We start from the raw sequence: 20833 nt of genomic DNA, 5'->3' as shown, positions 1-20833 counted from the left end.
GTCGTGAGAGCAGCGAGTAGGAGAAGACCCTCTTCGAAGTTTTATCATACGTCGAGTACTTTTAAACTTAGAAAACTAAGAAAATTAGATTGGTTAGAAATACTTCCTTTTTACTTTTGCTTTGTTAAATATACAATACCATGTAGAATTTTTTAATAATATATTACTTGTGCTTGTAGGATTATGTTGGGTTTTTAGAATAAGACATTAAGGTGAAACTGTCGTAAATAGATTAGAGGATTTAAAAATGGAGCGCTTTCGAAGTAGTTAGTAAGTAACGAACTGACAAAGTGAAGTGCTCTCTTTCTATTCCACAGGGAAAGCGGAGTAACAAATATAATAATTACTAATTAATAGAAAAAGGAATTAAAATCAATTTCAAAGGGTTATTTCTTCCTTTCTTTTCTTGTCTCTTCCTTCTCGGCACTGGTATTTTTCCCATCAACTGTTCAATCACATTTCCATAGTCGTTTTGCAATCTGTTACAAAGGCCGGTCTGTTAGGTGTCCTGTTGTGTACAACATGCACTATTTTACACTCTGTCGCTTGTGGTCGGCCAGCCCGCAAATATTTTTCGCGCCTCGCGTAGACGCACGGTTCTCTGCGCGATCGATCCTCCTATAAAGTACATACGTGAGATTGCCAGAGACTTTCTACAAACAGGTGTCACTGACGAAAGATACACAAGTCATTGAGGAAGTGCGCATAATGTCTTCCAACGGATGGCAAATTTTGTTTCGATCGATTTTCATTTTCTGTCTTAGTTTATATCTAAAATTAATACGCAAGTAGAAAATAGGAACATAATGGTGGGACGACTGGCGACTGCATTACTATTTCTGATTCAGGGCTCGAATGATCCCCTTCCGATGAATAATACATAATACTGGTATTATGTATTTGGCATAATCGTGCTGGTCGAAGCTCGTAGTGAACTGTTTTCGATGAGATCTCCGCGACTTGGAAAAGAGGCCGCATACACTTTAGTGCGATCAATTGCCTCAGTGAAGAAACATATTCTATCGATAAATATAACATACAATAAAATAATATCAGTTTTCTAAGAAATAGAAATATTTCTAGTATGCTATGAAGTTCATTTTACGAAATTATTTCGAGTAATTTGTTCCAGCGATCCAATTTTACACGAACGCTTAATTTTGAACGATACTAGCTGACGTATACGCAAAACTCGACGGTTGCACATCGATATCTTCATTTTTAAAGGTCAAGTCGATAAGTCCCCAAGGGACCACGGGGGCTGTTCTGGATCCATCAAGCAACAGGTTTAACGCTCAATGAATAGTTGATAATAGTGCCCATTGTAGCCCGCGTGTCGAGGGACGGGCCCCATCTAACAAATGGCCCATTGTTATCTCTTATGGCTCTTCTCGCTTTTTCTCTTCTTCTTTCATCTTCCTCTTTTCCCTTCGCTCTTTGTCTTCGTCTTTCTTGCGTCGTGCACGAAACAGCCGGCGCATACAGGGTAATTCAGAAGAGAGAAACGATCTCACGTTCGGGGCTATTATTACTCCGTTTCGCCGATTGAAAAATGCGATTTATATTGGGCTCGATACATAATGAAACATTCTTTTCCTCGGGCGTCGGTCGAAAGAGAGAGTCAACTGCCACCTGTTACATATCATTTTGTTAAGTACATGTATTGTATATTCTTATGTAAAAAATAATAAATCTTAACACAAAACTAAAACTTAAAGCTTTCTCCGTATAGCAAATTTGATTATTTTTGTTCAAATAACTTTCCTTCCCAATTGAAATGAGTTTTTTTCTAAATAGTTTATAAGTGACCTTCTCGATTCAAAAGCTAGAGAACTTTCTTAGTTACTCAATATCAAATGAATTGTTCAAGTTTCAATTGACGTTCTATTTTACTCTTACTGTCGTTAGACCGAATAACAGTAATCGAGAACGGTTAAGGTTCTACCCGTAGATCCAGTATTTTGAACAAAACTTCAATCGACCGCCATTTTCGCACACCCTAAGTGGTGAGGTAGATGAAAAGGTGGAGTCGAGGGGTAATCGATTTCACGGGTATCGGGATCTCCCTGGGCAGGTAATACATTTTTAGAGGTTAAGATACGCGTTCGCCTCCTAATGGTCGAACGAAATTAGAGGATATATATTCGATAAACGCGCTGTATACAATTACACCGCGAAAGGATAAGGCCATCCCATTGCCTTCGACAGAACGTACAATTGGTCGAGGCGCGGGTATCATACTCGGCCGAAGCCGAACAGGGAAGCGAGTCCTCGAGGGCCCGTCTCCTCCGAGCCTCCAGTGCCGGTTTTATTCCCGATCGAATGTTTTTGCCCGACCGTCGCAAACCTAATTGGATTCGCTACGAAGAGCTATATTATGGCGAGGGGCATTACGCAAAATCACGTATCGTCCTCGCTTCTTAAACATCGATCCGTTTCGACCCGCATCAGACGATGAACAAACCCCCGGCCCTTGGACCCCGGACGATCCTGACTCGCGAAATAGAATCAAAACAATTAGCTACGCCGCTTAATTGCAATGAGCACTTTGTATCGAAAATTCCTCCCGAACGATGTGCTGTTTCTTCAGGGGTCTTTTTGTACCGAGGGAATCGCCAAGAAATCAATTCTCAACGTGACGAGAGAAAAATTGATCGACCGAGCTGTTCACCTTTGCCGCTGCGATTCTCACGATTACGCGACACGTTTGCTACGTATCTTCGAATTATTTCGTCAATTACTGCGCGTTAACCAAGTTAACGCGCGTCTCGCATACCTCTGGCTCCCCGTGGAAATGTATGACGGTACCCACTTATCGCTGTAATTCTTACCTTGCAACATACTCATGTCCAAGATCAGCGTGTGCAACTTGTATCGTACGATCTTCTTTTATCTTGAGCGTCGACCTTACCTCTTCCTCTTCAGACACAGACGCATGCACACGTCCTCGGGAGTTGCACAGGCACGTAGCAGAGGCGAGCAGCAGCCCAGTAGGCGCTAACGTTGCTGCGACTGTGTCCTATGTGTGTATGTGGCTGACGTCGGGCCAGATCTTGGTATATACATTTTGTGCGTGCACGGCGGCTCGCCTTCTTTCTTCGTCCTTTTTCTCTCTATTCGCGGGCAAGGGCGAACGAGAGACAGGGGGAATGAGTGAAAGAGAGAGAGAAGGAGCTGAACTCGAAAAGGGAAGGAAGCGTCGATAGATAGGTTCAGGGGAAAGAACTTGACGACATAGTGGGAAAACTCGGAAAGAGAAATTGGAGGATGAAATAGGGATGGTTAGGTGAAGGAGAGAGAAAGGAAAGGAGGAAGAAGGGATGAGCAAGTGCAAGGAAGAGGAAGGGAGAGGGATTCTCGCAAGAGATCAAGTTAGAGTACCGGCACAAAAAACCTGTCCCGCATAATTACATTATCGGTCACATCTCGTTCGACTTCTGTCCGCGCGGTTCTCGCTCGCTTGAACGCTCCTGGTATAACACAGAGGCCTCTACCGTCCTCGAGGACGACGCAACAAGGTCTCCTTTGGAACTGCAGGGGGTCTCGTGTTGCCCCTTTATCCGTTCTTTTTTCCGACCTTCGCCAACCGTACTGAAAATTCTGACAAATTCACATTTCTACTCATCGTGGATTCTACTTTGGACATTGTTGCGCGGGATGTCGAATGTTACTTCTTAGCTAGAACGAACATAATATATCGATTATTTGCTTCGAGGATGACATGACTTCAAGAATTGACTTTTGTCAGTTATTTAGTTTAAGAGAACTTAAATTAATTGCCAAGTATCTGAGTTTATGTAATATATTTATTTTATTTTTAATTTTCTACAGTATAAAGTTTCTGTACTACATCTCTTGTACAAGATTATCCTTTCTTCTAACAAATACAATTTTTGAGTCATTAATATGAAAAGAACGGTTCTTGTACTAAATTCAGATATTACTTGTATCTCATTTTCTGGAAATTTATGATTTTTTTTAGATACGCTATTGTTGCAGTAAATGAACGATATAAGAATAGAAAGGTGAAATAATGAAAAAAATAAACCTTTGATTGCTGTTTTTATCGGTTTTCGAGAATTTATTTGTTTATTCGTCTTTCTTATTGACATGGGAGATGTTACACAGGCATTGGAATGCGCGCTATCGTTAATCGCTGATGAACGGTTGAACATAAGGCGAATTCGATTGAATTTTACGCAACATCGTAATCGGTGATCCTTTGCGCTACGAGATGAAAGAGAACTTTTCAATCAAATTGCTACGACTCTATAATCTGCACTTCGTAGAAAAAATATTGAAAAGGTGGCACCGTCAGAATTATGCACAAGAATGCGTTCTTTTGCGTCTACAGTCTGTGCGCATTTTTCTGCCGGGAAATGCATCAGCATCTTAAGAGTAATAAGATAATGTACAATGAAAGGGTAGAACACGATAGGCGCACACATGTTTGAATCAGTATATTAGTCTTTTTGTCACTAGTTTTGAAAATCTATGGATAACATGTGGCGCCCTGTCGTTGTAAAGTGAACACTGCTCTTTAAAAACTCGTACACTGTAGTTTTTGAATGTACATATATCTGTGCTGCCTTTACCTTCAATCATATAAATAAAAAGTGTTTATACTTCGTACAAAAAATAAAGATCAGATCCAACGCACGAGATTCAGTGACCAAACACTTTCTTACGTTTCTACTGTGAATATAAAAAAACATCTATACATACGTAACAAAGAAATAATTAAAGAAAAAAAAAAGTATCAAAATGCACTAAAAATATCAAAATCAGTTATGAAAGTATTGGAAGTTCGCATAAGTTACTACCTGTTCCAACTGGAGTTTTAGAAATCTTAAGAGGATCGTACGATTTAGAATACTTTGAAAATGTACACAACATAGTACAATTAGAAAAATACATTAAAACGTAATCGCGTACGATTATGTTTGACTTGGACGTCAATTCTTATCTGGGGAAATATAATTTAATACATGACGCTCTAATATATATATATTACATATATATGTCTCTGCGCATTTCCTCTCATATACTTTCGGTATCTTTACAATAGATTATCATTTCCTGTTAATTTACAATACATCTCTTCGTAGGCGCCTATATACGTATGCATGTATATATGTATAGAGTTCGTAAAAATTACGTGACGTCCAAGCCATTTGTACAGGATAATCGGCAAAAAAGGCCCTGACAAATATTAGTGCAAACAGAAATTTTATATACGTACAATGGCACCTAATAAAGAATAGCCACTATGTAATTTATCTTTTTGATAAGCTGAGAGACGTGTATCCCCTTTTTGTTGGAAATATCATATACATTTTTACGAACTTTACGCGCGCATGTATTGTAAGTAAATCTATACTTTGTACCTTTTTTATTTTTGTACCTGATATATTTGCTCGCGACACTTTTGCAGACAACCTGTACATTGCATTGAATCATGCTAAACTTATGGTAAATAAAATACGTACAATTTACTCTCGAGGAAATCAACGAATCTGTATGAATTCTCAACATTTCGTATTATACTAAAACGTAATAATAGCTGCTCCTGTGTGATCGCATTCATATTTAAGACTTTAAGCTTTAATTAATAATCAATAATATATATGTCTCTATATATATATATATATATTCAATATTTTATATATTAAATAATCAATATCCTATATTCATTAGATTACGATAAAATTACAAAAGAGGAAAGTAAAACGTTCATAAAAATAAAAGAACTTTCGTTTTCAGCTAAAGCACGTTTCACATACAAAAAGCAACAATTACAGGCCATGTGACATTTCTCTTTTTTCCTTTAACTACTATAGTGCATGTACAATGTTCTTTTTAATATCATAGTAGTAATAATAATATCTTTCATATATTTTTTGTCATTCGTGGGTCATTAATAAGAGTGCAAGTGCACAATAATTACTGTAAGATAATCACTGATTCGTTATATTTGGCCCTCTGTCGGCAGAGTAAAAACTGATTGTATCTAAAGATCCTTAGAACAATCTTTTTCTCTTCTTTTTTCTTTTAGTTAAAATTAGAATCAGTCGAGGCCAGATTGCGACACAACTTTTCTATATCAGTCCCTTCCGTTTTTCAAGATTGCATATAAGGTAACACTAGTATAACTAATTTTGAGTAACTCAGATATTATATCGACATTGATTATCATTACATTTTCGCTTTGAAAGACGTGATCCTATATGCAGCCTCAAAAGTAGATCAAGCTTTCTTGTCGTACATACTTAGAATAATATAAACATAACTCGTATACCCTGTGATAAGCTGAAGTGTTCACTATCAATCTGGCCTTGTCAAAAATTGTTATCGGTCAATGCTAGAATACTTTCTATGTATATTTTATATATATATATATATTATGTCCATAAATAGCTTGCACGCTATGAGACACCTATCGTCGTCTTTGGGTTTTATAATTAGTCAAAGATCATCAACAAACTCATTAATCGTAAATAATATTCAGATCGATTAACAAATGGTAATCCACAACTCACGCGACAAATGCGAATCAATCTTTCTTTCAAGTACTAAAAACATCACTCGAATACTCGAACACATCTACAAACATTGTGTCTAAACGTTTCAAGAGGAATACTAGTTCACAAATGACACGAATATACAAATGTTGTATACGTCTTGTATATAATCATTTACTCGACTCGACATAATAGAACACACATCTATTGTATCCCTCTATGTAAACTATAAAACCCAAAACCAAAGTCTAATTGGCAGTATAGTGTTGGACATTGCGCCCAGCGCAAGGTGCATAGCAGAGCTGCTGCGGCTAGCAAGAAACCCGAAGATTCTTGCTTTCTGACAAGGAAACAATTTTTATACGGCTTGAATAAGAAATAATGGCAGAGGTTATACGTATGTGGCCATGGTGCCGCTTGGTATAGGCGGTGTTTCCTCTGGTCTACCCTTCGGTCCATATTGTCCAATGAAAGAACCATCTTCCGCGAAACGTCCTTTAATAAAACATGACGGTTCAAATATATAGCCCCTTATTTGAAATGATAATTTTCTATGCATTTAATGCGATAATTATTGCAGTTTGTTCTTGAAAACATAACAGACCTACCTTAAACCAATGTAGCAAATGCCTGTGAGTTTGGTTCGTGCTTTCGATGTCGACCATACTGACCAATAAATGACCCGTCCTCGTTCATGCCTTCTGCATTTAAGTCAAGCAATGAAGCAAATCAAAATAAAGAACAAAATATGATGTAAATTAAAGTACTAACCTAACAAATATAAATAATGTACAAATCGATATCGTATTTCTATGTTATTTGTGTGAAAAGTGAATCAACACAAAAGAAATCTACGTGATACACTATAACTTCGCATGAAACAAGGAAAAACCTTTGATCATAAATTTATCCAACCATGCTTCCGGTTGCACGTACCTGGGAATTTGGTGCGCTTAGCACACTACTAAAAATACGACAGTAATACATACCTGAATAGCCTTATTACTCCGTTAGATCAATATAAATTGATACCTTTATTCAATTTTCAACTGACCTGTATCACCCTCTCCATATTCCGCCATAGAATCGGTGTCAGATTCAGGATGCTTCCCATCTTGATGAGATGACAATGCTAAAGATGCACGACCACCTGTTGACTTCGTTTCTCGAGGTTGCGAATACTCATGGAAACCGCCTTCGTCTGGATAGTCAGCAGCAGCGGCTAATTCTCTCTCGTGCACTGCGTACTTCCCACCTCTATTACGCTTGATCACGCAGACTATTATAAGTACCAAAAGAAGGAACGCAATAGCCAGCATCATTCCTATGAACCATCCAGCAGTTGCGACGTTTTCCTTGGGCTGAATAATGGGCCCTTCGCTACTCGTTTCTACTTCTTGTGGCTCGCTTTCGGTGAAATAGTTACCGTCAACAGCGACCACGGACATCACATAAACTTCACCACTTTGTAGCCCACGGATTTCGATTGTGTTCGACTGAAACTCTGGATCTGTTTCAAGAGATATTGTCTCGCCTTTCAGTTTGTACTTCACGAAAAAGTGACTTCCTGGATTCCCGTTAAGATTTAGCTGCCAAATAATTCTAACGTTTGAGTATCCATTTTCCTTCGGAATGGCCTCCCAAGTAAATTGTGGTACATCTGGACGTTGTGATACGCGTGTCCGCTGCTCGATATAATAGCTGAAAAAATGGAAAGAATGTAAGAAATTTGTACTTTCCAATGAAAAAGTGGAATGTATGATTTATAAACATGAAGAACGTACTCATTTCCTTCGCCAACTTTAGTCGTTGCTCGAATATGCACACGATATTTCGTATCAGGCGCCAAAGCTGGCAATTTTGCACTTGTAGCCTCTGGTTCCGAAACATGCGGCTTTCTTTCCAATAATGGTCCTAAATTGGTTCCATTTACGACTTCATAATAAATTCTATATCCAGTTAGGATACCATTCGGTTCTGCAGGCTTCGTCCACACCAAGAACAAAGCACTGGAACCCATAGGGAATGCTTCCAGACTGAGGACTGTTCCCGGAACTCCTTCTGGTGTATCAAAGCTTAGAGTTTCAGAAGGTGGTCCAGCATAGCTAAAGCAAATAATTAACCAGTATTTGAAAAAGGTCAATTTTAATATTTACAGATCTTTATATTGCTTGTAATTACCGTCCATTGTACGCTAGTATTCGAACATAATTCTTGCTAAAGGGGACAAATTTATTAACCAACGCGTGAGTCTTGTTACCACCCCTTATATCAATTTCTCGCATTCCCTTTTCACCATCTTTTTCTGTCCAGGTTTGAATTTTGTATCCTTGTAATTCACCTCGTACCGATTCCTCGGGAACTGGATTCCATGAGAATTGTGCACTCGTGCTTGATTTTACTTGATTTAATGTAAAGTTGCTAGGTGCTTGCTGTGGTACTGTAAGAGTTCAATGCAAGATAGTCAAAACTGCTCTCAAAATAAGTTTCAATGTATAGTATGTAATTAAATACGATAAAAATAACGAACCATCTTCTCCAGAAAATCCAGTGACTTCTTCCGGAGGAGTTCTGCATTCTCCTTTCGCGTTAATTGCTACAACTTTAATCTTGTATCTCTGATAAGTAGGCTGATTGTCTACCACCAAACTGTTCTTCTTCCAATCATTTATATCTTCTATGGTCCATTTTTCGCCAGGTATGTCTTGTTTGTAGTATACCCTGTACATGAATTTAGGTGCATTGTGCTCTATCTGTGGCATAACAGTCCAAGATATAACAAGATTCTGCGGAGTAGTTCCTTTGCCCACAACATTGTCAGGATTCTTGTATGGAACGTCTGGTAACGTCGTGCACACGTCACTGTGAGGCGACGGTAGTGACGGACCTATATCATATTAATATTAACAATATGTAGTCTGTGAATTTGCAATAGCTTGCGTACTTTAGCTATCTTTTATTTTCTATAACTTACCTATCTTATTCCATGCTAACACACGGAAGGTGTAGTTCGCCCAAGGTGACATTGGAACAACATATGTCTGCTCAGTAGCTGGTACAGAGTCTTTAGATATTTCCCAAGTATCTGGAGTAAAAGTAGTGTTGTGTTGAATGGTATATCTCAAAATTGGAGCTCTGTTGTCGCCCATGGGTGTCCAATGAACAGCAGCTTCCGCTGACATACAACTTACGCCAAGTAATCTTGGAGCATTCGGTACATCTTGAACAGTTAGCGTTGCTTGTGCCTTTGTCTCATCCAGTTCAGTGTGAGCAACACAGGTGTAGATGCCAGAATCCAACTCTGTTGTTTTTGTGATCATTAACGAGTAGTCAGTGCTTCGTATGAATCTTGGCTCCATCTCAAAATCGATAGGTTCACCATTGCTCAACCAGTCAATTGTTAAGGTCAAACTAGAATCCGTGACAGCGTTACATCTGAAGGTTGCAGTAGAACCTGCAGCCACTTCGTAATCCTCTGGTTCATCTGTGATCCTAGTATGTTCTTTTACTACTAGGTTTCCAGAAGCTTCTACTTTTCCAAATTTATTGGACGCGTGGCATGTATAGATGCCTGCATCTAAGAATATTACGTTTTCAATCTCTAAGTCACCGGAATCTAAAGTCTTGTATCTACCCCCGGTTAGTTCTTGACCATTTCGCACCCACTTCACAGCTGGTTTCGGTGCTCCGAACACGCGACAAGTAATTCTCACCGTTTTTCCATCTACCGTAGCGATATCCGCGGGGGGTTGCGTAATTTCTGGTTCTAAAGCTAGAACGTTTACGTACACATCTTTATATACGTAGCCTAATGAATTTGTTGCGTTACAGCCATAATTCCCTGTGTCTTTCTTCGTCAGTTTTTCAATAATGATAGAGTTTGGTGTAACTTTTCTACGGGGATTTGGCGGTGCTTCTGAAATTGGTTTGCCATTATGAATCCATTTGATCTCTGGAACAGGTACTCCACTAGCCGCGCATTTGAATTCAACGGTTTCATCCTCCGCCGCGTTTATAATTTCCGGTTCAACGGTGAAAAATGGTACTGCCATCACTTGTAAGTTTATAGAATATGATTTTGCATCTCCTACTCCGTTCGATGCTTCACAAGTATATGTTCCCTCGTCTTTAAAATTGACATGCTTTATTATTAAAGATTTACCATAATTTCCTTGCGTTATCCTATCGTTAGTTCTAATTACTTCCCCGTTTTTACTCCAAATTATCTGTGGCAATGGTGTTCCACCGTATATGCAATATAATTCAATTTGTTTCCCGCGTAAGGCAACTTCATTCTTTCTACTGACATACTGCTTAACAGGCTCGTGTTTGTTCTGACTAGCAGATATCCCCGAAGAGATAACATTCAATAGAACTCTATTTCCTAATTTGTATTCATTTCTGAATAGAGATGTAGCTGCACATGCGTAATAAAAATCATCAGAGGCATCATTTCTAGTCACATTACTAAACCATAGATTTCCTTCAGGATCCAAAGTCATTCGCGAATTATTGATTGACTTGATACCTCCTGCAGTATCTTGAATTAACCAATACACGTTTGGTTTTGGCCAACCATCTGGTGGTTGACATGTTAACTTAAACGGTTGTCCCTCGTTAGCATCTAAGCTTATAGGATTCTGATCTTTAAACGAATTCAACTCAGCTTTTCGGACGAAAACTGAATTAGATGTGGCTATTCCCCATTCGTTTTCGGCAAAGCACTGGTACTGGCCTAAATCCTCGTCACGTGGTCTTGAGATTACCAATGTACCTCTGCCCGGTTGTTGAGATATGCGATCATCATATGCAGGCCACTCGAAGTGTTTCCCATTTTTGATCCATCGATACCTGCATAAATTAAGTGTCATTTTAATGCTTATCGTGCACTTATATTTTCTTTTCTATCATTTCTACTTTTTTTGAACATTAGTCAGTGTAATGATCCAAGACTATTACAAAAATTCCTAATAATAGTAAGCTTAAAGTAATTAAAATGGATCTAGATGCATTATCAGTGTAATCCATTTCTTTTTGATATTTTATAGACCACTCCCAGACATGTACAATTCACACTACAAGTAAGGTATCTTTATCAGTACTGGTAACTTTATACCCCCTAAGGGTATGAGGTCATCCTGGTAATTAAGACCAGTTACTCTGGCTTCTTTGCAGGACAGAGATAGTGCAGTTAAATATGAGTGTAATGCAACTATATAAATGAAACCTTCTTGGAAAATGCGTTACTAATGTTGCAATAATTAGTACTTCCTGTACCATCACAATTTTTATGAAAGTATCTAGCATTTATAAATTGAAGTAGAAATATTAAGGAATTTATCTTAATTGATTCTATTTACTTTAGCAATAAAATACACTTTACCTTGGAGCAGGTTCTCCTTCTGCTTCACATTCAATTAAAAACGGTTTGTCATTCTCATTAATCTTCGCTTGAGCCACTTGAAATAACTGCTCATCTGTCGGGGGTTGTTTGGATATCCGTGGTGGAGATTGGACTAATGGAGGATACAAATGACAAACATGTATAATTGTTACACTCAGTGAAATCTGTATGCATATATGTAACAAAGTATGAGCTATACAATAATTTCTTTTCTTGAATAGCCACTAAATGAAATTGAAATATAAAGAATTGTAGAATTAATAAAAATATTTTTTTCGTACAATACAAATAACTGTCCTAAAAATGTAATAAAATCAACTTAGCAAGAAAAACATAAAAGCAAGTAATAATAAATTTATATCCACTAAAAATTCTTAAAATTTACAGCATTCTTCTCTACATTTTAGATACTTTCAAAGCGTTTTACGTTTACGCTAACAGAAAAATAAAAAAAAATGTAATTACGAAATAAAAGAAAATTGTATAAAAAACAGTCAATTCTCTCTGGCAATTTCTACATTTTTCACCTCCTATAATATCCAGGATACGGACTATAATTAAAAATCACAGATGGTTATCGTGAAAAACAAAATGATCGTAACAAGTGTTACTTCAAATATATCATGACCGATATAAAACATGATGACGGAATTACACTCACTTATAGCCGATGCCTGTAGTACCAGCGCCGAGATAATGCACACGACAAGCTTCATGATCGGCCGGTAGTTTTCAATCTGGAAACAGAAAATACTCTTTCAAAACTCTGAAACAACGAAGAGTAAAAAAGAAGACAAACTAATGCCATCATTTTATTCAAGCTATAGGATATAAAAACCCGGAAATTTGTCCTTTCAATCCTCACAATTCAAACGAATCTAATGAATGAAATCGTCGCGCGGCGGCCTTTGCGAATTCTATTCTCATTCACCCTACAACAGATGTATCTTTTTAAACACTATTAAACGTTTTAAAGGTTAAAACGAGGATCGTGATTGTAAAAAATGGACAGCCTTTGAAATTCCCTGAAAACGTTAAGCAACGGTGGTTGGCAATGAATGCGTGAAAAATGGGCGTGCTCTGAGGTGATACACACAAGTTGTGTATCATGCGTAGCGTGACCGGCTAATTGCACTGGACGAAGCTCCGAAACATCATAGGGCAACGATTCCTCGAGGAAGAAGCCCCAGGGAAGAAAGAACGCTGCGCACAGTGACCGGAATCGGTTTTTGGGTCGTGCGTGTATCGTCCGGGAACAGGTGATGGTGTCACGATGATCTCACCGTGGTCGTCCTTCGAAATCACAACATCGCGAACGAAAACCGAAGATTTTACCGTCGGCCCGATCTCTCTTTCTGCGCACTACAATATACACCTGGCTATTAGATCGTTTCAGGGAATTTCTATCGGTTCAACCGTTATGAGAGAAACGGATCTCCCATGAGCAATCAAAAGAGGGAAAAAAGGGAACACACACTCGGGACTGGGCGAACGGGCACACCCGCGAACCAACATTGATCGGGCCGACGCTGTTTGCTCGTTTCACGAGTTTCACGAGTTTCACGAGTTCACGCCGCGATACCTCGATCCCAGTTACGAGGAAGGAAACTTCCTAGGACGACCAACTCGCTCACCTATCGAAACGTTTTCGGGAACCGTTCGAACCGTTAAAATCCCGTCATCACCAAGGCATCATCGAAAAACCACTGACTCGTCAAGCCGCACACGTAACTCGCACCGTACGGTACTGTAGCACTGTCGATGTGCACGTTGCATGTATTGCACGCCCGATCCCCACCTAAACGCTGAGCTGCACACTGATTCACACCGATGCACCTTTATTGAAACTTTAAGGATCGTCCACACTGTGTACAGTCCTCTAGAAAAGATATTTTATAGTTAGGTAAACGGCAAGGAAAGAGAATATTTCCCCTCACTGATTTTCTGACAAATTCTGACTATTGTGAGTGCGCGTGTGTTATGGCGACTCCTTCGTGTTACAATTTATTAACGCTAGAGGGATTTCAAATCGCTAATCTTTTTTTAAAATAATGTGCTATTTGTGTGAGTGATCCTTTATAGAAGTAAGTGTTCTCTAGCCAATAACGGTCGAGGCAGATCGAAGATATCTGTCGCGCCAGATTCGAAAAAGGCGCGCCCCTAGAGTAAACGAAGCTACTCCTATGTATAGGATCCTAAAGTGCAGCTGCGTACACTTTGCGAAAAGGGGGAAATGATACGTTTTAAAAGTGACACACGTTATCCGATCCGAGAAATCTTTTCATCGATATGCGAACACAGTACGGCATTCTTTCCCGGTAAAATCCTTTTTTATTTTCATTTTCTATCAATTTCAATTTCTGTATATTTTTTTAAGTAAAAATTAAAAACACAAGAAGTTGAGCATATCTTAACCGTAGAAATCACCGTACATTGATATATAAGTACTGATTCGTGTTGCAATTTCTCTTAGAATCACGTGGAAAAATTCCTGTATCGTCGCATTTTTAATACAAATATTGTAACAAGATAGTCCTAGCATGTAACGTTCGAGAAGACAAGTCGTTCTAACGATAAGCAATACGTCTGTGTAAATTTAAACGTTCGATCGAGTGCTTAGAAGAAAGATGTAGGTCAAGCCTTGTGCCGTGTGCCATGGGTATATGCGTATTCAGCAAAATGAATGAACATGCTTTTACAAGCACGTGAAAGCCGAAATGTACGAAGCGTCGGATTGTATGACTTCGAAGAGAAGTTATGGCAACAATTATAGCGCGTAAACTTATTTGGTCGCGGCGTTCGTCGGACCACACATGGAGGAGTAACGAGCGTTGCTTACAAAGCACCTAACTACATATAACATTTCTTTTGGCGACGATTGAGAGAACATTGTGGACTGTTGCGGACAAAAGAGAATGCGCATGGTATGAGTTGGATGCTAAATAAATCAGCACTCGGATCCCTTTTATTCTTTCTTTCCTTCTTATATTTTAAACTTTTAAGTTCAAATATAAAGTTTAAGTTTAGATGGATATATTTTTACTTTTTACTGCATACAATTTTTTGAATCGGAAATATTTGAGAATATAAAAAAATACGTATAAATATATGTACAGTTTAGATAATCTAATATGTTTTCAACTAAATATTTCATTAAGCTTCAGTTTAGCAATAATTCTTCTTTGAAATGTTATCTACAGTGTAGACAGTTTGGCAAAGTTTCAGAAAGTGCAACACAGTGCACAGTATGCAGGAACAAAATTGCAAATTTAGATTGAGGCAACCAAAGCATGTCTCCTAAATTTGTTTGGGTCAATGTACTTACATGCTATATAGGAATTTATTTAGAACTATGTGTATGTTGAGTATGATATAGTTTTATTGTCAATTTACAAAATAAAAGCTCAAAGAATTTGTACTATTTAAATAGTAAGATTAATAATAAAAGGAAATTCACAATTGAAATATATTTGTACAAATTTTATACCTCTTAAAAAAGAACATGCAACGATATTATTTAGGTACAATTGCTTGATTATTCTAACTAGTTTCATTAGTAAAATTTAACTTCATTAAGAAACTATTAAAAAAAAGTAATAATTTAAATATTTTACTCTATAATTAAATACAGAATTGTGTCTAATTAAAGATAATGCAGTCTTACATTGTTGTATAAATTAAAAGTTTCGTTTCGTCATTATTATACAATAAGTACATCAACACCATTTCTTTCCCTATAGTACTGTCAGCTCGATTCATTTTAATCACAATGTAAGTGCATTATCAATCTGATCAATTATAATTGATTAGATGGATAATGTATTTGTAGTTGTACTGCTAGAGTCAAATGAGTTGAATGTACACATTATACTACACTGTATAAATAATAAAATAAATTGAATTATCCTAATTGACTGCATTATACAACATGATATTGTTCTGGTTCTACTTCATTAATGTGTCGTAAAAAAAAGGTAACTTTAACTTGTTCAACATGCCGACAAAGTTTCATAGCTAAGCTTGTTCGCAATTTCATGTGTTGCGTCAGAGATGGTAAATTTAATAGTAAAAACGCTAATCCATCAATCTCCTGAAAAAAGATATCAATTAATATGGAATACATTTATCTAAATTATACTGTTGTACAGTTCTGTACAACTCACCTCTTGTTTAACTCGATATGCGATGTCTTTGCAGTCATTAGTTTTTCTTAAATATCTAAACACATCATCCACAGTCCAAAATAGAGGATTCGAGTCGAGCTTTCGTGTCTTTGGCCGTCTCTGTTTCTTCTGCATTCTTACATATTCAGCGTCTCCGTCTGAACAATCGGATTCAATACTTGTATCCCAATCTCGTTCTCTCTTGCTGGCCCTAGTAACAGCAGTACTTTGACTAAATTTCGTCGAATGCTGCTTGTTGCTCAAACTACTAGGACTTCCTCCGTCTTTTGTTTTTCTATCGTTAAACGAACTTCCTGAATCCTCTGAAGCGTTACTCGAAAGCGGCTCAGTTTTAAATTCATCCGATTTATCTTTCTCTAAGCCTTTCTGGATCATGATATCAATCTCAGAAAGTGGTGGCCTCCCATCGTCTATTTCTTCTATTTCAGACACGTGTTTCGCTAAGTCCAATGGCATGAATGGCATTTCGTCTTCATGGTCAAAGTCGTCATGAGTTTCTTTTTCTTTGTTTGCCCATCTACCGCGTCTTCTTTTTCGCCTACCACCCCATGGTTTTGGCTTCTGTACCATAATACTTGTATAACCTTTTGGTTTTCCTCTTCTTCCAGTACCAACCGATGCTGCTAAAATAAAAGATAACACGCTTAAAATTAAGAATAGATGGTACAGCAAAATATATAAAGACAAGTTACATACTAAATTTTGCTTTAGATGTCTTATGGCATTTATCTGGACATTCATTTTCGGGTACATACAAAGGACCAAATAAGTTTGGGCAAACCATCAGCTTCTTGCATATATTTCTGCAAAAATCAGCTACCATGTCTCCAGACGTAACAACAGCGACACTAGCGCGATATGTATTATTCTTATGCTTTGCTTTCAAAACTTCTAAATGATATCCAGGATCTGGCTTTGAATCGCACTGTAGTACCTTTAATATTCGGGCACTTCTGTATCCGACGGACACTATCATCGATAGAACTTCTCTCATAACTAAAATCACAGGACCAGGGCCTACTGCTTTTGGCAGTGTTGCTAATTTTCCTTTGGAAATCATAGGTCCTGTGAAACAACGATAATTGAAATATATTTTTGGGCACCAAAGTGAAGAGCGTGGTTCAGATATTGGTATATCGAGTACATTGTTCTTTTTCTCTTCTTTTTCAGGTGTCTGTAATTTTTTACAAACTTCTATATAATCTTTTGGAGGTTTTAATGGATAATGATTAGATTCACACCATCCAACAGGAAATATTTGTAAGGAATGCATATCAACTATGTGTTCTGGCTTTGTGTTTTCGTAATTATCTAACTTTAACCATAAAAGATTGTCAACAATTTTTGTAATGTGTGCAGCACATATAATGTTCTCAGATTCTGGGTCGGCTGCTTCTAAACGCATACCACATTCGAAGCCTGCATCAGTAGCACTTTGTCTTTCACAAAATAGCTTTTCTTCTGCAACAATTGCTTGAGTATCTTTTAAATATTCGTCCCAGTCAAAACTGTCCTCTTTTGGAACCCAACTCTTTGGTGGAACAAGTCTATAAAGAAATGAGATCTCAGATTAAAATGGTATAAATACCATTAAAAAAGAATAGTATATTATGCTTACTGTATTTTGTGCTTTTTTGCCCATCCGACAGGGAAGATATATGGATGTTCTGCTGTGCAAAGCCAAGTATTTCTTGCTGTACTATTATACATACATGTTTCAATATCTATTCCTTTAGTCATTTCATCGTATGTGTCAATATGTACAAGAAAGTAGATATCATCAAGTATTTTGATTACAGTAGCTGGGCAAATTTTTGTTTGATCAATAGGGCTTAAAGCTTCAAGTTTCATGCCAACTTTAAATTCATGCTTTGGATGATCCACCTTATTGTCAAATAGTTCATTTGGTACATCATCATTTTTTGGTATAGATTCTAATAAGTCTTTCCATTCTTCATATGTGTGCATTTCTACAATAGAACTGGGTGGTTCTGAAAACCAAGTTGAATCTGATTTAGATGCAAATCCGTATGGATGAAGATGTTCAGATGTACAGAACATCCAGAAGTCTTTACGTGATGAGCCTGGAGTATCATATCTCAATAAAAGACGTCCACCTACATTCTCTATAATCTGGAATTCAATAAAATCTGACAAGTAATATATGAATTTCATAAATAATAAATTAAAATTTCTAATTAGATTCATACCGTAGCTACCCATAATTTATAAGGATGTAATGTATCGCTAACTTCAACTTTCATGCCTTGTTTAATCCTCTCTGTCATGCTAAGACCATCCTGTGTAAATAATAAAATATAAAATATTATATCTAGAAGTTCCTGACTGAAAAATATGTTTCTAACTTTCCAACTTACTCCTGATAACATTTCTGGTGGAACAGTCCGAGTTGTAGTTAAAAATTCAGATAATTTTTCAATACAATCTGGTGATCTTTGAAGTATAATATCAGGTGGTACTAGCTCCTTATTATTTTTTGCACACCAGCCAAGTTCATGGGCAGCCTCTTTAGTAAGATTGAACCAAAATTCTAGAGACCTATCATCTCCACCAAAGTATCGTAATCGCAATAGAGGTCCACATGCCATGACAATAGTTGCTACCCAATACTTGATGTCTTCTTCATCTTTATTTTTGGGAATGGGTACTTCAAGGGACATGCCAATTTCTATACCACTCTGAAGCGTCAGCTCCACATGTGGGAACATAATTTGTGGAACCTCGACACTTGCTGTGGCATCAAGGTAGTCTTGCCAAAAAAATCCATATTCTGAAAAATTAATTTTCCTTTTAAATTTCATGAAACAGGTTTTAAAGTTACAAATCACTAAATTACATATATATTTAAGAATGTACTTATGATTATATAATTACTACAATTTAATTACAGTTTATTAAATATAATGATATGTAAAATTAGTGATTCTTACCAAGAAATTAAATGTAATTAAACATATATTTTTTAGTTGCAGTAAATCGTTTGATATAGACAAAATTGTGGATTAGAGTATAATAATATATAAAAAGGAAGTTGTATCTCATTCTGTGGAGTTGCATTTTTAACTGCAGTTACGAATAGATTACGAAAATCGTCGTTATTACGATGTCATAACTGACGAAAGAAAATAAATTCCTTCGCGCGTTTTATTCACGATCTCAAGAACGTTCGTCCGTTTGAAATGTAAATAAAAAATGTAAAACCGATTGTTAAAAGTGTTTTCAATGAAAGCAGCAATCAGCAGTTGAAACTGTTTCAAAAATTTCAAAGGTTACCGAAATAATAGAAATGAAAATTTGTCTGCGAACAATACTGACGTTATATAATAAAAATCGCGCGAACAACGTTCGCGAATTAATAGTTGATAAATTTACGAATTTAATCTTACCTCCTTCTTGTACTTTCTCCTGCGGACGGTTCTCGCAAGGTTCCATGATTTCGTTATAATATTATAAAGCCTGTGCATAAATACATTGTGATCAATTTACCCGTTCGTAAATTGAGAAATCGAGTCACGGAATAAAACGTTATCGGTACGATAACGAAGAATTTTCAATTAATTGTTCAACATTTTCTTAACTTACCCTACGCCCTGGTTTCCGCTTATTTTCGAAATTTCCCGTGGTGTTTGTTTCAATGAAAAATAGTATCGTCAATCGTAGCTGCCCGTGCCGCTCTATACTGGTCTCTACCGTGTGTATCTTCCTCTTTCTCTTTCTTCAACTTTAAACTCTCTCTTTCTCATACGAGTACACTTGGCGCACTCATCCCTGAATATCAGACCTACCTATTCCGAATTGAGCAACATTTTCAATTACTTTCGATTATATTTTCCCGAGAATATCTACGTCTTGCGTTTTTCATACACCATGCTTTTCAAACTTTTATTCCATTGGTCACAATTCTCTAACCGTTCACATTCAAAATTCACATAACGTGGTGGATATGAACTTTCGGGATCGTTTGTCGTATATGTGTGTTACATTTTTTATACTATATGCAAGTCTCGAAAGTCTAGCACGCGGGACGAGTGTACTATAAATATCCTTTTACATACATATTTTTTTATCCAGATCACTGTTGATCTCAGTACAACGAATATATAACAACTATTTGCTAATCGTTTAACTCGTTCTCCACTGTACGTCGATATCAAAAGGATTAGATGAGATAGGTATCGGTAACAAATAAGACGAGGCAAAGGGACACAGACTGTGATAGAAATAAAATTATCTTTTGTTTTACTTTAACACTGTGTTTGTAATTGCATAGTTGATCATTTGTGCAATAGGTGTTTCTATGGAGTAGATACGTATAAAGCTCGCGAGAAGTGAATGTCTTGTATTTGCATATGAGAAATGAATTTATATCTTTATCTTTGTCATTGTTTTATCTCAGACATATGCTCCTTAAAATTATTGTGTAAATCTAGTCTACTGTATTAAAAAAGACGATTTTATTAACGCTTTCATTTACTATATCAAACTGACAAGCTTAAGTATAAGTTCTGAGTATATCGTTACAATTTTAGCAGTTTCGTGTGTCATGTTTCATACAGTGGCATTACTTGTATAATGTTACATAGATAAGACTAAAGTATATTACGAGCGAATGAAATGTGTAGTTAGAAAATCGATACAATTCGTTCGCGGTGTACTCTTTGTTCTACCACCATACACGTTATTCGCACTTGTTAATGACCTTC

General features: G+C 37.0%; 2 protein-coding genes across 5 annotated transcripts; both read right to left on the bottom strand.

The window, feature by feature from the left end:
* Positions 1 to 6775: 6775 nt before the first annotated feature.
* Positions 6776 to 13659, bottom strand: Nrg (Neuroglian). 3 transcript variants are annotated; one of them, XM_076378696.1, is made up of 10 exons: positions 13560 to 13659; positions 12587 to 12662; positions 11905 to 12037; positions 9496 to 11372; positions 9052 to 9408; positions 8703 to 8961; positions 8306 to 8626; positions 7576 to 8222; positions 7130 to 7222; positions 6879 to 7016 (listed from the first exon to the last, which is right to left on the bottom strand). In XM_076378696.1, the coding sequence occupies exons 2-9, from the start codon at positions 12639 to 12641 to the stop codon at positions 7131 to 7133; spliced, it is 3741 nt and encodes a 1246-aa protein (XP_076234811.1). In that variant the 5' UTR covers positions 12642 to 12662; positions 13560 to 13659; the 3' UTR covers positions 6879 to 7016; position 7130. The 3 variants fall into 3 exon arrangements, with proteins under 3 accessions (XP_076234810.1, XP_076234811.1, XP_076234812.1); XM_076378695.1 differs by lacking the exon at positions 7130 to 7222 and having other exon boundaries at positions 6776 to 7016; XM_076378697.1 differs by lacking the exon at positions 6879 to 7016 and having other exon boundaries at positions 7152 to 7222; positions 7511 to 8222.
* A 1085-nt stretch (positions 13660 to 14744) lies between these two features.
* Positions 14745 to 20783, bottom strand: LOC143179952 (scm-like with four MBT domains protein 2). Of its 2 annotated transcripts, none has more exons than XM_076379416.1 (8): positions 19713 to 20783; positions 19517 to 19586; positions 18488 to 18900; positions 18320 to 18409; positions 17728 to 18242; positions 16806 to 17656; positions 16089 to 16732; positions 14745 to 16015 (listed from the first exon to the last, which is right to left on the bottom strand). In XM_076379416.1, exons 2-8 carry the CDS (start codon positions 19560 to 19562, stop codon positions 15845 to 15847), a joined length of 2730 nt encoding a protein of 909 aa, XP_076235531.1. In that variant the 5' UTR covers positions 19563 to 19586; positions 19713 to 20783; the 3' UTR covers positions 14745 to 15844. The 2 variants fall into 2 exon arrangements, with proteins under 2 accessions (XP_076235531.1, XP_076235532.1); XM_076379417.1 differs by having other exon boundaries at positions 16089 to 16729.
* Between the last annotated feature and the right edge of the window lie 50 nt (positions 20784 to 20833).

Source organism: Calliopsis andreniformis, chromosome 5 (genome assembly GCF_051401765.1).
Source record: "Calliopsis andreniformis isolate RMS-2024a chromosome 5, iyCalAndr_principal, whole genome shotgun sequence".
Taxonomy (NCBI): Eukaryota; Metazoa; Arthropoda; class Insecta; order Hymenoptera; family Andrenidae; genus Calliopsis; species Calliopsis andreniformis.
The sequence above is the reverse complement of the archived record's forward strand: the minus strand, read 5'-3'. Positions and strand labels throughout refer to the sequence as shown.

Bases quoted from the DNA above. Each gene is read 5' to 3' on its own strand.
- Nrg (XM_076378695.1), bottom strand. From the start codon at position 12,641: ATGAAGCTTGTCGTGTGCATTATCTCGGCGCTGGTACTACAGGCATCG. The intron at 12,038-12,586 runs GTGAGTGTAATT...ATCCTCCATTAG, and splicing joins ACTACAGGCATCGGCTATAA to TCCAATCTCCACCACGGATA. The intron at 9,409-9,495 runs GTAAGTTATAGA...AATATGATATAG, and splicing joins GTTAGCATGGAATAAGATAG to GTCCGTCACTACCGTCGCCT.
- LOC143179952 (XM_076379416.1), bottom strand. From the start codon at position 19,562: ATGGAACCTTGCGAGAACCGTCCGCAGGAGAAAGTACAAGAAGGAG. The intron at 18,243-18,319 runs GTATGAATCTAA...ATTGAATTCCAG, and splicing joins ATAAATTATGGGTAGCTACG to ATTATAGAGAATGTAGGTGG. The intron at 16,733-16,805 runs GTATGTAACTTG...CTTTTATTTTAG, and splicing joins GACATCTAAAGCAAAATTTA to CAGCATCGGTTGGTACTGGA.